We start from the raw sequence: 17,467 nt of genomic DNA on the forward strand, positions 1-17,467 counted from the left end.
AACTTTGCAATATAAAAAGGGTTTAATATTGAAGAATTGCATGTGCCGAAGTGAGCTGATAGAATTTATCTTTGTTAAGTGATGACAGCTGTGAATTTGTTCCCACAAAGGAAATATTTAACTGGTGACAGCTAATTGAGAAAGGCAGAACATAGTATGAAATTTATTTCCACTTTCTTCCTCTAAAGAGAAGCAAAGGCATGAGTCTGGCATTTTTTCTTCCTGAAGACATCTTCAGTAGCTTGTTTTATACTGATTCATTGCTATTCAATGCACTTGCTTTCTATTTATTCCAGTTTCACTATAGCTTTAGGTAGACAGTAAATCAGCCTCACTCAATGTACACAATTGCCTAGCTATGAAACAGGACTAGAAACCTGATAGATGATGCTTGTCAGCAAAGTAGAGGGGTATGAGGAGGACTGGATTTAGGTAAGGGTAGGAATGGTAGTAACTAGAATGTGACAAACTTTGTTTAACACAAGTCTTAGCATTTATTTTGGGGAGTGACCAAAGGAAAAAAGGAGCCTCTGAACAAAATATTTTGTATTGTTTGAACTGTTCTTAGAAATAAATATCATCTTATACCACCACACTTAAATATGCTTTTAAAATTTAAAAAGAAAAAAAGGTTTTAACAATATGCTTTTCAAATAAATAACCTAGAGATAATGCATTTCAAAAAAATCATAGCAGCATTTTGGTATATCTGTATGTCCAGCCTTTTTCCCCTAAATTTTGTGCAAGAAAAACATGCCCAGTTGTAATAACTTGTTTCTCCCTGTAGCTATGTCCAGTAAGCTGAATATATGGTGGCTCCAGCCAAAGGATAGCCACTGATGCTGAGAATGGTAAAGAGTTTCTTCTTATCAGTTATAAAGATATCTTTTTTTTTTTGTTTGTTTTCTGCCATATTAATGAATTAAAGTGGTTCATCAAGTGGTCTGACAATTGCCCGAGATAGCAAAAAGAGAGGACATGGGCTGTAGCACTGGAAAGGGGTGGGGTGATAAAGAATGCTTCCCTCCCTGAGCAGCAGTGAGCCCCTTCTCCTGCCCACCAGGCTGTAGCCCCTACCACTGCCCCATCTGAACCCCACCAAGAGGGAATTGAGCCCCACTATGCTTGGTTGTTGTGACGAAAATTCACTGTGTAGAGGAATTATGCAACTGAGATACATAGGTTCCAGCTTTTAGGGGGCATGGAGACTGCTGAGATAGGTTCTACCTAACATTCAGTTCTGCTTGACCTTAAGAGGGATACAAATCCACAGCCTCACTTTACAAGGGGACACCTAACCATCAAGCCTGTGGCATCCTTTATGCCACAGTGTTGTGCTGTGAACCCCAGAGACTGGGACAGAGGGCAAGGAAGAGTGACATGCAATGCACGACTCCCATACATATGGCAGCTGAACAAGGATCTGACTGTCCAAGCTTACTGTGCTCTGCCCCTACTTCATTGCTCTGCCTCTACTTCACACTCTGCACAGTCACGAACTGTGTTGATTTTTTTTGGAACAAAGCCCTGTGCAATTAACAAAAGGACATACTTCAGGTCAGAGAAAATGTCTCAAAGACTCCCCTTTTATCTCTTTTCACTCTGTCAACACAGGCAATTATAACCAGCTCTGCACTCCCAGAGCACCTAGGTTACCAGTGCTGTCTGTTGTCCTTTCTCCAGACCCCAAGCTCTGTGTGCTTCCAGATGTGACTTTACTTTCAGGCTTCCAGTTCCAGTAGCCCTGGCAGGACTGACTCTAGCTTTCACCAGCACCACATGTAACTCATCCCACTCAGCAGTGGGATTCCTCAGTCCCTGTGTGATCCCAGCTTCCAGGTGTGGGTGCCACTGAATGACTTTTGTTAGAGATTCATGCAAACACACCATCACTTCCCTCAGCTTACTAAAAACAGTGACCTCATGCCACTCATGCATTTTCTATTCCCATGTGGGGAGTCCTTATAGGAGATAACTGTGGGGTCTGTCTGGCCCCAGTTGCTTCCCTCCAGGGCAGTGCAGCACTACTCCTCTCAGAAGGCCAAAAAATCTCACCTAAAAACAGCTTCTGCAGTTGCAGTAACCCACACTGAAAGGAGATTTTGCACAATAGTCATAAAAGAACTACCTTGGCAGACTTATTTTTTAAATTCTTTTCCTGGTGGCAGACACATCAAATCCCAGTCCACCCTGCAGAGGCACAAGAGCACCACAGTGCTCTCCCTCCAGCATGATGCAAGAGACGTACTGCTGTTACCACTGCTGCTGTGTACATCATTCTCTGTTTCAGACCAAGCAAATGAGTCTCAAGTTTCTAAGAGAATGTAATCCATGGGATTTGTGGCTTTTTTCAGGAGAAAATAGTTTGCTCTGGTAACAACACAGTAGTACCTAAATTGTGAAAGGTTAACAGAATTCACTGGACTTGTAGATTGCTGGAAACAGATTTAATAACAGGCACCAAGGGGGTGTTTTGATTGAAAATAGCACATCAGTCGGTGTACAACTTGCTACAGTCTCAAATACCAAAATCTGTGTGCACTTGAAGCTCCCCTGCTCTGGTCATGCCTGCCCTGTCAGTTCAACAGTGGCACCATCTGATTAAGAGCCAGGAAACTCCTCTATAAAGGGACTACAAAATGTGAAGCTTCATGCAATCTCAAACATGCAAGCATGATGCTCACATGTTACAAAATGAGACAGCCACCTTTTTTAACTTCTGCATTTTGTTCTTGTTATGTGACTACCTGAGCTTTGATTTTTCAATACAGAAATAAGACTTTCCATTTTGTAAGTTTAATATAACCTCACGCATATACTTTTCTCCTTGAGCAAAAAAAGGCAGCTTAAAAGACAAGTTCCCTGTGTTGGGAGGCTACAGAAAACTCACGTTTTTTACTGAAGGTCCCTCTGACTAAACTGCATGGGGAGCAGAGTTAAAACTCAGTCCTGCCTCACAGCTCCAATCTTGCTATGTTGCCATCAATCTGCAGGAACCAAGCTATAATTAATACACATGTGGTGAGACAGATTACTTGGGTTCACATATCCCTAGAGAGTAGCTTTTGAAGATGTCAAAGCTAAATTCCTTTTGAAAATCTGTCCTATTCATAAGTTCTGCAGTACAAAATGTACTGCCTTCTCATCTTTACCTCAGCAGATGTGCCACTCTTAGAAGGCAAAAAAGCTCTGCTTTCAGTTGTTACTGAAAGGGTGGAATACAACCAACATTTGCATGTGATCTAGAACAGAGAAAGAATGTAACTGCATTGTTTTCATAGCAGCAAAGACTGGCTGCAGAAGGCTGGGAATAGACTTAATGGCAGAACAAGACTAGAGAAGGAGGACTATACCCAAGAAAACCTGAGTAAGTTAGCTACTTGACGCCCACTGAAGAAATTTTCTTCAAAAAATTTCAAGCCAGGAATTCCAGTATATCTGCTGAAACTACCCTGAAGAAATTAAATTTTATGACTCACCAGGAATGTAATCTTCATTATCAAATGACGCTCAGCCTGCTCCTGTGTTTTCACTCTGTATCAGTGCTCAAAGAGGCCTGGGGTTTACTCAGTGATGTTTGAAGGACTGGTATAATAATGTCACATATAAGAAGTTTGTCAGCCGTGTGCCACACTATAAATGAAAAAAAATCCCTTGCAGGCTCACAATGTACCTGCAACACATTTTACATTAATTCCATAATAACACAGCAGTCTGAGTGAGACAGGTTGTTCCCTGCCAAATGTAATGTTTTTACATGGTGGCCAAAACCACCTGAGCTAAATTTGTTTCACCATATACATGTCAATGAGACATGAAAAATCCTTCACATAGAAGTACCTGAAAACTGAACTGCAGGTTCCCACAAATTTCCCATAATTACCTCTTCAAAATAGTTGCTTGAAGAATACTTCTTTCTTAAGCTGACAGCCAAACAGGAGAGGGATATAGACACAAAGGGACACAGACAAAACCATATTTCAAGTGTAAAGAAAATACCATTATTCTTCCAATTAGAAACTAGTGATCAGACAAGATAACTGAGGAGTAAAATGTCCCTTGAAACTGGAAGAAAGGAAGATGCAACAGTGAAAATAGTCTTGTTCCATACATCAACCCTAAAGAGAGTATTACCTTCAAACACATACTGGAACATCGTAGGCACACACACATGCTGTGGTCATTATCCTACATGGGACAGGATAGTAGCATTGGAGGGCTTGATCATGCTTTCCCACCAGAGTAGAGGAAAGAACCATGCTCCTGACTCTTGTGAGCTCTGGGGATCTAACATCAGAAGACATAGTGAAAACTAAATAGTCAGACCTCAGATGATTTGGATAGATAATGGTACAAATTTTCATGTGATCCTGTACCATTGGCAATACCTTTGTAATACTGGTTTGACACAGCCCAGCAGGTGGGGCAGGTGGCCAGCAGAAGAATCTGTGCTGACAAATTGCATTGCATCTAATTTTCCTGGGGTGAACACAACTTTGCCAGAGAACTACCCTGCTCCAGAGAGGCCTTCTGGGCCACAAGTTCACCTGCTTGCAGGGAGACAGATCCCTACACCAGCTCTTCTGTGCGACATCTACTTTCCCACTGTGGATAATATATTCTAAGGAAGAGATCCTGGGTCCACAGAAACAGGGAAGAGTTTTGCAATCATCACAGCTGTGGATAGGATTTTCTCCTGAAGGTATAGCTGGGGCACTGAATGTGATGACACCACACATCCCAAAGTACATGCCTGCTCCTGGAGGGTGTAAGCAACACAGTAGTGTACCATGAAGTGAAACACAGCACTGTCATGGTGCAGCTACACCACAAGAGTTTTCGTGAAGGCAGACAAAAGCTGCCAAATACATATCAAGATGGTCAAAAAGCATGGTTAAACTGTTGTCTGGTGCTGGTTGTACTGTGTTTTTAATCAACTTCAATCCATAATAAAATTAGTTTTACAGGAAATTGCAACATCTTCAAAATCAGTAGTATCTGTACCAAATGCATTCCACAGCTGCTTTCTGAATGCTACCTTAAATATTACATTAGGATGAAGAGTACTCAAACAATTAAATATTTCTGTTGTAACATTTTGTAAAACAGTATTTTGTGCAAAGCAATCTTAATGTGGTACATAACTCGGGTGCATTAGTTCCAGAGTGCAGCTCTGTACCCCATTGTATTAGAGGACAAATGACAAGCCACACATCCAAAGACTAACAATTTTGAATTTTTATACAATGCACAGTGTCATTTTCCACTATCATACAGCATTATGTACTTCAGAAATGAATCAAACCTAACCTCCAAATACACTGTAGCAAACTACTGGAGATACCGTGTTCCAACTCAAAGAAGGGGAAGGAATCTTGCTGTGAAATAAAAAAGCTGATCAGCTTCTTGATAGGACATTTACCAGACTCCAAACCAAAGACCTGGCAGAAAGGTTCTTGAAAAGAACATTACATTGTACGCCTGGCACTGACTTATACCCTTTAAATTCACCGTCTTTGGTGACAGGCATAAAATTAAGATTCTGGGTTTGGTTTTTAAAGGAAGGCAACCATAATACATTTTTAAGTATCAGTTCTGATTATCTGCTGCCCCATCTCCCCAGCTTACCTGTTTCGCTATAGGATTAACCATCAGTGCAAAACCTACCTACACAGACATGAATAGTCACAGTATCAGGGTTAAATCCAGCACTACCTCACAGTTCGTGTCACCCTTGTGTCATCTGTCTAGATGTATGCTGTGAGTAAACATGACCTGATCTAGCCCACACTGGGATCACACAAGGCTTCCACCGGGAGAAAGGATTGTTGTAACAGGATGGGCAAACATTCACAGAAGTCCTAGTAGTAGGTCCAATTGATACATCCAGTTGCATGTCCTGGCTACCTATTAATATGAAGCATGATTCCTCAAACAGCAGATGCCATGGGCTGCTGCAAGAGACTTATGCCAGAAGATCATCACTCTACGAATTCCTTGATTAACAGCACTTGGAGAGGTGCAGGTATTTAAGCTAAATCAGAATAGAGTAGAAGAGGAGTTACATATGAGCCATTACTGTTCCAGCATCAGAAAGAGGCCTTCTTGCTTCACATTTTTATTTTATGATTGACACAGTTGAATTTTCCAAATGCCCTCGTGGTTAACCTTCTTTACAAAGTATAAATACCATTCCATTCTTATTCAAAGAAATACAGTTGTTTGTTATATACACACACCTTGACAACAAGTCCTTGAAAGAACAGTGCAACACGAAATTACAGAGCCAACACCCACAGAGCATCTCTTTATCTGCAGGCCAGGAAGCCTCTGCTGAGAAAGGCAATCTTTTAAGGTAAAATGCTTTAACTGAACTCCTAACATTTTAATGGGGTAATCAAAACTATGTGACATGCTGTCGTACCACAAATTAGTCACAGTCTGTTTTACAAACTAGTTGCTGCATTTCACTGAAGCCATCCAATGTAGAAATGAATTGCTTGAATACATCTCATTGGCATAAGGAAGTAGCCTTGCTGGATGACACGTTATCAAGAATTTCCAGACATGGAATATACTTGAGAGTAAAATGAAGACACGAGTGAGATCACAAAAGGTTTTGGCAAATATTTTTATGTTAACTTTTTTTGTTTATGGCCTGGTATGGCTTTTTTGGTTTCTTTAGGAAATTCCTGCACAGCAAAAGGAATGAAGAATTCCAGAAGAGAGTTGACCTCCTTCAGTTCCAGACTATATTCTGCTGCTATTTTCTCCGCAGTCCATATTTGAGGTTGAAGTTTATGATTATTAAGAAGTGTCAGAGCCTCCACAAGGGAAATTTTGCCTTTAGGAACTTTCTTAACATCTAGACCTTCCAAGTGGCCTAATTTTGTCAGTCTCTTTTCTTCCTGTTTACTTGGAAGATGTTCACCACCTCCATCTTTTACCTAATCGAGGGAAGGAAAACAAAAAGAGCTCAACAGCAGTTCTGTTTACTATGCATACTGTAGCACCTAAACTGCTTTCGTAAATATTTTTTCTGTTTAGCTTTTCCTGTTAGCTTTCCCCATTTTTTTAAAAACAGATTAGCCTGCCTAGCTTCTTTCACAGCCATTCCACATAGAGTGTCAACTCCCAACTAAATGCTGAAAAGCCTCTCTTCACTGCACTCTAAGCGTTGTATTGGCTTGGCAGCCCTTTATGCAAGGCAGACTACAGATTCTGGTAGGCAAATGTAAATCCAGATAGCCTAATATTCGCTACTGATTCACTGGAAGGGACAAAAAAATCATACAACAAATTGGTATCCTTCTGATACCACTGGAAAACTTTTTCATGTAGTCTCTCTCCCTTTCCTTTTGTTTCCAAATTTTAGTTTTCCTACTAAAAGAAATTCCTTCTTTTGCTCTGTCTAGAGAACAAGCTTTCCTGCTATTTTGCAGCATCATATGGAATTTAATTGCCATGACTACTGCGACATGTAGACACACAAACTGTCTTCTCTAAGGTTCCTTCATATTTCCAAATAATCTCCAAAACAGCTTTCACTTCCTCATATTTCCTTTAAGTAACATTTAATCAGTGAATCACACTGAAAAAAAAAGGCACAATTAAACCTTTCTTAAACTTAGAAGTATTTATATAGTAATCAGAGCCCACAGCCACTAATTATTACACAGACACTCCGTATTAACTCAGTTGCTGAGAAGACTGATGTGGATATTACAGCACCTGTGTGTGTCTGTTTCTGAGCTACAAGGAATGTCTGGCCTGCACTCCATGTCTTCTACTTTTTGCTAAAACTGTGCTTGGATAATGAATGATTTTTCAATTCTAAATAAGATCATCTGTCTCTGGGAATCTGCCACTTCAGGGCTCCCAAGCTGGTGTTTTTCCACTTACCATAGGCAGACACCCCAAACACACACAGAGGTGTGTACACATCACGTACACAATGCACAAAGTCATCAGGATAACATCAGGAATGGGAGAAAGCTTTTGTATTGCTTTGTCCACAAGTCTCTGTGATTACACTTCAGTTGTGCTCTAAAAACTGCAAGCAGACACAGCACAATGGCAAGTCTGTGGCAGTAAACTCCGAGAAGGCATAGAATCAAGCAAAGATTTGCTCCACTTTGGGCTTTTTCTCAAATCTCTCTTGACAGGCTTATACATGAATATTGAAAGATACTGAAATTAGAACTTCAGCACTTCAAGATTAGAGTCCTAACCTCTGTGATGGAAATTAAGGATAGAGATTTCTTGAAAATTTCAGGAAGAGACTGAGAAAATCTATTTGCATTTTAAATATTTTTGGACTTGAATACCATATAAGTGGCAAATTAGAGAGACTTAGGAATTTTGCTAGATGACCATAAAAATTTTACTGCTGAATAAATCAGCTGGAATAAAGTGGTCCAATAATGAAACAGTTAAAATACACAAACCATAGCAAAATATGATGGAAAAGAGGACACTGAGCCCCAGTCTGCATTTTATGAAGGAATATGCTTTAGCTTTCAAGTAAAAGTAAAAGATTGCAGCCAGTGGCAATAAGGAAATGATGACCACACAACCCACAAGATATTGTAGGAAAAAAACCTAAGGCACTTCATGAATTGGATAAAAAAAAAAGTCTCTGCACTGTACAATATTTAAAGGAGTTAAAGACTCCATTAAAGCGTAAACATCTTTGTCCTCTACCACATCCCTGCTCCCTAGCAGTCCCAGTCTCTTCTAACTCCACAAATGATTTCTGGCAAACTACTTTATCTTTGCAAAAGGCTTGAGATGTATCTTGCCTCATAGGAAGCAGAAAAAGGAATTTAGGTGAAGAACAGTAAGATCAACGCAATACTAAAAAAGAAGACTGTGTCTGCATTTACAAGCTTGTATAATTACAATCTGTCACACATTCAAAACCCAGGGTCAGACACACTCAATGTTACTGATGTATAGAAGAGTAATAAAAATACCACTTTTATCTATTGAAAAAAGATAACTTTTATGCACAGAGAGCATTTTTCTTGACACAGCCTTTGTGCTGAGTTTGAAGACCACAAAGCTGATGTTGGTATGGGTCGTAGAGAGATGCACTCACCTGCACCGGTGGATCTCTGGACTCGACATAAACATCTTTGAGCAAGGTGAGGAACCTATCGTCCTTTCTGAGAACTTCTTCTTTTATCTCTGGGCTATCTAAAGGCAGTGAGAAGAAGGGAAGGGAAGGAAAAAAAGAAGAAACGATTGATCTGAGTGAAAGAGTCTCCTTTTTGTTAGTTCTGCCAGCTCATCGCTTCCCCAGCGGCACGGCACGGCTCCCGCAAACGCACCTGCCTTCTTGGGAGGGTGCCATTGCTCCCACAGCCCTGACCTTAGCGACTCGGCTTCGCACGGTGGGGCTGGGCCGGTCACCGGTCACAGCACGGCGGGACACGGCACCCATACGCTCGGTACCGCCATCCCACCGCCCCACCACTTCCCCCGGGTCCCGTCCCCTCAACCACCTCCACCGAGCGGCCCCCGCTGCCGTCCCCCAGCGCTCCCGGGCGCTCCCTCAGCCCCTCACGCTGCTGCCGCCGTCCCCGCCCCGCTCCCGGCATGCCCCGCGCGCCCGCGCCGCTCTCAATGTCAGCGCCGCCGCACCGGGCGGGCGCCGCCGGCACTCACCGGCCGTGGCGTCCAGCCGGGCGGTGCGGTGCCGCGGCGCTGCCGTGGGCTTCTCCTTGCTGATCTCGCGGCGGGCCCGGTTCTCCACGTTGAAATTCCGGAACACGCGGGTCACCCGCCCGCCCATCGCCGCCGCCAGCCGCGCCTGCGCGCGGGGCACGCCGGGCAGGGGCGGTGTGCACCGGAAGGGAATGAACCGAGTGCCGCGGGCACACGAACAGACAAGCGAGCAGACAGACAAGCGAACAGACAAGCGAGCAGACAGACAGACGAGCGAACAGACAAGCGAGCGAACAGACAAGCGGCGGCGGTCCTGCCGTGCCTTTCCTAAAGGCGGGCGTGAGCCGAGCCCGGCCCGGGCGGCTCCCGCCGGGAATGCTCGCGAAGTGCGAGCTGTGGCTGCCGCACGCTTTCCTTTGCAGGCGGAGCCCCCGGACACGCCATGGCGTGACTGTGGCTGTTTGTATATCGGCGGCGATAGGCACGGGTCGGAGCGGCAGCGAGGGACTATTCCCCAGTAGTATTGGGAATTTGTGGGCTACACAACGCTTTCAGGGTGCAGACCCTCTTTTTGCAGCTCGACCAAATAAACTTTCTTCTGACTTTGCAAAAATTGTGAAAACTAATTGTGACAAAATGTTGAGAAGGCCTTAAGCCGTGTATGTTAAGAAAGGTAAATTTGTCGACAGAATAAAAATTGTTGAGATGGGAGTCATTTCATAGATTCAAGAAGTGTGTGAAAAGATACAGAATCCTTAGAGAAAGGGAAGCAGAAAGAGTAAGAGCTACTGGCCTGATGCAAGAAGCAGTAAAGCCGGAGGGTTGACTACTTTATTCAGCCACGACTGATAAGGTGTCTTACCAAGAGAGATTAATGACTTGTTTGTTCCAGCTGCTGTGTGAATTAGCCAACAAATAATTCCCTTATGGCTTTAAATTTTGTATGTGCTGTTTGCAGAGTCTTAGTGCCTTCTGGGCCACCAATTAGTTCATGATAGTAGTTGCCTGAATGAAGTGACCTGAAGTGGGACTTTCAATGAATTTAATGAAGAACACTGAAAAGACCAGCATTCTTGTAGGTTTTGGGGGTTTCTTTTTGTGTGTGGTTTTGTGTTTTTTTTTTTTTTTTTTTTTGGTGGATGTTTTGTTTGTTTGTTTTTTGGTGGGAAACACCTTTTTTTCTGCCCTTGCATCTACCTCATCTACCTAGTGTTTCTTATTATTGTGGGCATATAAAACCTGGGGTTCAGAACTTGGTCTTCTATTAATAGCATTGTTTAGTAATAATAATTATGATGTGATAGTTTCAAGGCTGCAGTGTGCTTTAATGCTGGATTAATGAATGGCTGTGTTTTCCTTAGAGAGAAGCCAAATTGATTTAGAAAGGCAGTGGAAACAAGGCAGGATAAACATGGTGGTGTATGCTGGATATCTGCTCTCTTTGGGAATCAGGAAGATGCAGTTTCTCCATTTGTTTATTTTAAAGATTCTCACAGTCTGTAGGAGAACAGAAACATGTTTTTGTTCTCTGGTAATAAGCTTACTGACCTTGTCTTATTTTTGATATTGCATGTGAATGAATTAAGGAGACTAGTGATACAGTGATAATTGGAAACTTAAAATCTGCTGAAGTCAGGTGACAAGTTTAATTAAATATCTGTAGTCAATTACTTGCTGACTAAACCTGTGTTCTTAAGTCCAGGATTTGATACTTTTGTGAGTGGTGAATCTGTGTGGTGTGGCTGTAATGGAAAAATCCCCGTGGATGCCTTTGATAGTTGTAGACCTTTCACAGGTACTTTAGCAATTGTATTCTTACTGATCCATCTGCCGATCAGCTATTGTGGCAAATTTGAAACAAAGTTTCTCCTTTAAAAGCTAAGAACTCCCAGCTTGTAGAACCAAACAGAGCACAGGGCTTCTGTCTTCATAAAGCCTGAATGTGATTAACACTGCTGTAATATGTACTGGCAGCAAAAAAATTCACCAGAAAGCAGTCAGTTAAAAATAAAGAGTGATGTCATGCTCTGCCTGTCACTTCCTACGACTGAGGATAGCACAAAGCTGTTCTTTTCATGTATAAAGATGCATCAAAAGTTCAAGATTTTTATTCTGAAGAATGTTTCTTAGACTGTAGCAAGCAGAAGAATGGAGACTGAAAACAATATTTTTAATATAATTTGGTATTTTACCAATGTGATCATATTGATATTAAATATCAGTAATCAAGAGGTTGGATAGTTTTCCATATAAAGCATATAGATATCTGCAAGTGTGATTATTAAAAAATGAATGTATGTGTATTCATCTTAGACAGAGTTTCAAATGGGATGCATTTTTCTTGAACAAGGAGTCTGAGTCTTTCTAGGGAATTCAAAAATAACAAAACAGCCCATGAGAAGACTATCCAGCTGGATTCATACACACGTATTCTCAAAAGGTTTTCGTAGCAGCCTGTTCTCAACACCGGACAGCACATCAGAGAAAAATACTGTAACTCTCATGATATATGTGTGCCATAGGCTGCCACACTAGATCTCCTTGTAATCCTTCCATACCTCTTAAGAGAGAAATTTCTAAAGCTACTGGGTGCCTGGAAAGTAAGAAGTACATTTGTGACTGTTCTTTGAATCTATTTGTTTTCCATCTCAATTTTGATTATGTGTTGTGTGTACTGTTTCTTTCTCAGCTAGTTCTATCACTGAGTGGAAAATTAAAAATTAATTTTTGTATTTAACTAGCATCAAAAGTCTGATTGACCTATTGAAAATTTGCTTTAGAGAAGGGAGAATAGCCTGTCATTAACTTGTGTTACTGTGTGGGTGGGTACTACTAAAGTTTCTTTGCTGTCTTTACTACTCAAAAGATCAGGAATCAGAATATGAGTCCAGATGGGCAGGTAATTTCAGTGAAATAAGAGCCCTTTTTTGGTAATAGTTGCCCAGCTGGAGAATTTTGGAGAGGAGGCAGGTGAGGTTTGCTTTGTGATTTGAGGTCTGGGAATGGCACAGCAGTCGACCACAGAGGAAAATGAGGAATGCTTTTATACAGCAGCATTAGAGGTTTGTATTTGATTCTGTCCACATTTTCTACCACTGAAACTGTTTTCCTAGTCTCATCTTTCTGTTGTTGTTTGTTCATAATTGATGTCAGTCTAAATGGATACTTGAGCAAATTCTTGTATCATTAGGATTCAGGGAACTGAGTCCTCTATCCAGATTACTGGTTTACCAGTAAGCACAATGAGAGCATTGATCCTTTTATTCCTTACCTCATCAGTGTTAGGCAGAACCAGAGAACACAGCATTAGCAAGAATTGATTATGAGCCAAGTAAAAATGACTGTCCTGCAACCTTGTAAAGATGAACTCAAGAGAGATGGACTTACTGATGGATCACTTTCACCTTTCAGTGATTTTTGGTTGTTCTGTTACTTAATTCAGATTATTTCTCTATTATTGGTTTCAACTGATCCATCTTTTACTGGCTTCTGAAATATCTACAGAAAGATCTACGTTGAAGGATTTTACTTAATTCCAGTCTGTGATCAATGTTCCCGAACACTTGCATATTTTCAAGGCTAGGTGGCTGCAGTGCTTTATTTAAAGGAGTTTTTGTCAAGTCCTTATGTGGATGAAGTTTATAGCAAGTGCAGCAAGTTCAGTGTTAGAGACTCACACACCAGCCCAGACAGATCACCAGCTCCTTGTCAGATAATACTAATTTCAAAGACATGGCATTTAAATTTTCCTGATGGACTGTGGCTTGATACCTGACATAATCTTCCATATTTTTCCTGTATGTTGTTTCTCATTTAGCAGGTTACTTTGACTTGGAAATGCACAGTAGGAGACAGCATATTTGAGAATGAGGCAGCCTGATACTGGAATTAATTAATTTCATCAGTTACACATGCCTTTTTACTGATATTTTACTCACAGGTTTCAGCACCCATGTTCTCTTCTCAGTTGCAATATTAGTTGAGACAACTGACAGCCCTATTATTTCTCATAACTCTAGTTTCAGTTCATCCTTCTTGCCAGTGTCAGGATGTAGGAACATCCCCAGAGCAAACAGCATCACACAGATGGTCTGATTTAAGAAAGAGAAGAGCTCTCCTAACTTTTCTAAGCTCTATCAATCACTGATGGTTTGGCTGGTACACAGAAAGCTACTGGAAACACAGGAGGAAAAAAAAAGGCATGTGACAGGAGGAGTGAATAATGTGAACTGATACTGCTGCCAGGTTGGTTGGTTTGTGAGAGTTAGCACTTTGCTCCCAGATTGTTTCTCTGCAGCAGTGGCAGAAAGAACTGTGCCAGCTCCAGTGAGTAGGAGGAGGTGAACCAGCAATGGGAAGAGGCTGGATGGAGTGGAGAGGTGACTGGCTCATCTTGGGCTGGCTTTGGGGTAGCTTTGCTGGTGCTCCAACATCACCCAAGACAAACAACATCCTTTGTACTGACTTGAGGCAGTAACAGTAGTCATGATTTTACTTCACTGCCACTGCAGTAGCTCTCTGATAGTCAGGAATAGAGTTGGTGAATGGATTCAGAATATTAGCTATCTGCTGGGGTTTCTTTTATGAAATATAACACATGAAAAATAATAAATATATAACCTAAGTGTGCTGGCAAGAGGCTCTTCTACAATAATGTAATATCTTTCCATCCCCAAATGATATTTTAATCTCTCTCTATGGTTTTAATTTATGATGACACATACATATTTATACCAGTGTGATGCATTTTTGTATACATAACTTTATAATTTAGTTGTATTATCTGGGACTTGATGTATCAAGGGATTGATTTTCCATGGTTTTGTACGTAGTTGGAGAACCAGTTTTATTTATTAATTTTACACTTTGATTGCATTCTTCTGCAATTTACAAATAGGGTATTTGCAGGTGTGAATTACATAAAAAAAATGAAGTATTTTATTTACCTATGGGGGGCCAAATTTTGTGTAGAATAGGAAAGCCAAAATGACCTCAGTGAACACTTCTAAAACCATTTTATATATATCTCAGTCCTAAAGAAGGCTTATATATAGATCTTAAGAAGCTGGAGAAGTTACAGTGTGGTTTAATAGCTCAGTGGCTTAATCAGTGTTATGCTGGGTAAGTAGCATTTGAGTCCATGTCCTATACCTGTGTTTTTAGATGCAGTAGCTAAAAATCTGCCTGACACATGCAAAGGATTCTTTACAAATATTCAAGGAATTCCATACCGAGATTACATATCTTTCTTGGCAGCTTCCACAAGCCATTTCAAGTCCTCTAATTTCTAAAATGCAAATAGATCTACACCAATTCTGGAAGAGGATTCTATCAGGGGAAGTTACCAGACTGCAGAGCAAAGAAAATGTGACCATAGGGTTACAACCTACAGCCTTTAATTAAAAGCCTTGAAGTAAAGATGAATGTGCAATATTGCATTACCAGAAGACTGGAGAAATACATGAAATTCATTTAGTCCAAGAAACAAATGAATATTCTGAGATGTGCAGCCACCAGTAGAGTTACCATATTAAAGTCTGGCTGATTTAAGCACAATTTTTCCTTAAATTTCTGGTTGAAATAAATTTCTTATAAACCCTAAGTTTAGGAACGAACTGATCCTAAAACCTATAAAACAGATAAAATCCTATTGGCTTCAAAAACGTTTATACAGAACAGGATAAATAAGAATGAAAATAATAAGAAAGAATCCAAAGCTCTAGACAAAAATCTGAATTTGAAATTAATCAAAAATTCTTAGAATTTGGAGTGTAATTCAGTGAGTGTCAGAAAAGAAATCCACAAGGGAGGATTTTTCATAATTATGTTCTGTCTACTACATCGTTTTTTTTTCTTTTGTATCTTACTGTGAAATATCCTGTGGAAGCCGTTATTAGAGACACAGTTTTAGATAACATGTATTCATATTGATGATTAGGGAAAAATAGATTGATTATCTGCTTGCTTTATTTACCATAAAATATTACATTTTATTTGATTTAGGAATATAACAGTATGGATTATTGTAGTAGTGCTGTAACAGGAATAATGTCCACTACAAAGGATTTAGTCCACACTTAATGCAGTAGTAGCAATGAATGTATGTCACAGAGAACATAAATAATGCTGTATTGTTTTAGTTATTTTGCATTAGTCCTTAAAACTCTCTGTACAATAATACAGAAAATTAATTACATTCTTCCTATAGGTCTTCTGAGCATTTTCATGGATATGTATCCCTATTTACCTGAGTGATTGCATATCCAAATTATGCTGGTAGAGAATGCATTAAAGAACAAGGAAAGGTTTCAATGATACCAACACATAACCACCAGTATTAGAGTTCAGGTGGAAATAATTACTGAACTTAGAGAGCCCTTTTTTGTGCCTCTTCTTCCCACAGCATCAAACATCTAGGGGCAGCATGTGGGACACAGATGTATTTTAAACAGTTACATTTACTAATTATATAGAGAGATACAGAGGTTAAGTATGCAAGTGTCAGGTTGCTCTGGGGGCTACTAAAATAGACCATTAAAGAGGTCCCCAAATATTTAAAGTACTACCTCTATATACTAACATTTCATTTTTAGATTGTATAATAAGGACATGATTAAGCTTCAAAGCTCCAGCATTTTAATGCAGATTTACTGAGACTCCTTGAAGGCATAGTTCTTTATGTAAGATGTCTTTGGGAGCATGATGAAGCTACCACACTTTCCTATATACATACTAAAATACAAAATCAGTGTTCTCAAGCATTAATTCAGGTACTCTGTAGGTACTATTGTACTTTTTTGGGCTAGAAAATGCTGAAAATAGTCACATTTTCTTTTTCGTTCATAAAGTTTGTCAGGATGTCTCATGCTTTTCTAAAATAAATTAAGGAATTCTCTACAGGATATATTATAAATATAATTTCACATGCACCAAATTGGTAGAAGTTAAGTAAGTGCTCAGAGGGATTTTTGTAACTTTCTGTGGATTAGGTGTCAGCATATACGAGCTGTTGGGAGATGAGGTTCCCTGCTGTACCTACAAGTAGCAGGTCTCAGCCTGTGGGTGACAGAAACTTTAAATAATTCAGTACACTGAGTTACTCCAGAAGAAATGTCTGTTGATGGTCTGTCTGAATTATGGCAGCAAAGCTTTTCTTGTCAGACGTCATGCCAGACTCTCATCAATGGATTGTGACATGGGCCAGTTCCATCCTGGTGTAAAATCTCCTGTCAGACTGTAGAAATGATCCCTGCAGGGCATCTCTCTTTGCAGCATGAGGAAATGCACCTCTCACCCCAAGAACAATTGAGATTTTTAGATTTCTGCAAGCTGCTCCTGTAGTCTTTCGGTTTTTGTTCAGACATCAGAGGTAACATGCTAAGTTGTTTGTTCTTGTTTAATACTTTAATCTGTTTGGAAAATGTGGGTCATCTTGTAGTGGTTAATTCCTACAACGAGGTAATTTCAATTTTTTCTGAGACCCTTGTGGATAGGCTACACTCTGTTTTTTGGACATGGGGTCAAGCAGAACTACAGATTCTTCACATGGAAGACATAACAACACTGATTTCAGAATCTGTTCAGTCTCTCTCTTCAAGTGCTGAAATGCATATACCAGTGATCTCCACAAGCTGTTGCAGCTCCCAGTAACAAAACAAGATACATTTTTCTCTTTTTAATGGATAGATTATTTTGACCATTGCCTTTTGTTCTATTTTGTTCTATTGGTTCACATGCATTTCAGGCTCTTCCACAATATCCTAAAACAGGTTAGAAAATGGAGTGGAAGGTAACACTG

The 17,467-nt window shown here is 40.3% G+C and overlaps 1 protein-coding gene across 2 annotated transcripts; it reads right to left on the bottom strand.

The window, feature by feature from the left end:
• Positions 1-4,902: 4,902 nt before the first annotated feature.
• Positions 4,903-9,818, bottom strand: NDUFAF4 (NADH:ubiquinone oxidoreductase complex assembly factor 4). Of its 2 annotated transcripts, none has more exons than XM_021545206.4 (3): positions 9,670-9,818; positions 9,101-9,198; positions 4,903-6,947 (listed from the first exon to the last, which is right to left on the bottom strand). In XM_021545206.4, exons 1-3 carry the CDS (start codon positions 9,794-9,796, stop codon positions 6,633-6,635), a joined length of 540 nt encoding a protein of 179 aa, XP_021400881.1. In that variant the 5' UTR covers positions 9,797-9,818; the 3' UTR covers positions 4,903-6,632. The 2 variants fall into 2 exon arrangements, with proteins under 2 accessions (XP_021400881.1, XP_085431024.1); XM_085574898.1 differs by lacking the exon at positions 9,670-9,818 and adding an exon at positions 9,333-9,591 and having other exon boundaries at positions 9,101-9,194.
• Positions 9,819-17,467: the final 7,649 nt, after the last annotated feature.

The sequence above is a fragment of the Lonchura striata genome, chromosome 3, assembly GCF_050655825.1.
Source record: "Lonchura striata isolate lonStrDom1 chromosome 3, ASM5065582v1, whole genome shotgun sequence".
NCBI lineage: Eukaryota > Metazoa > Chordata > Aves > Passeriformes > Estrildidae > Lonchura > Lonchura striata.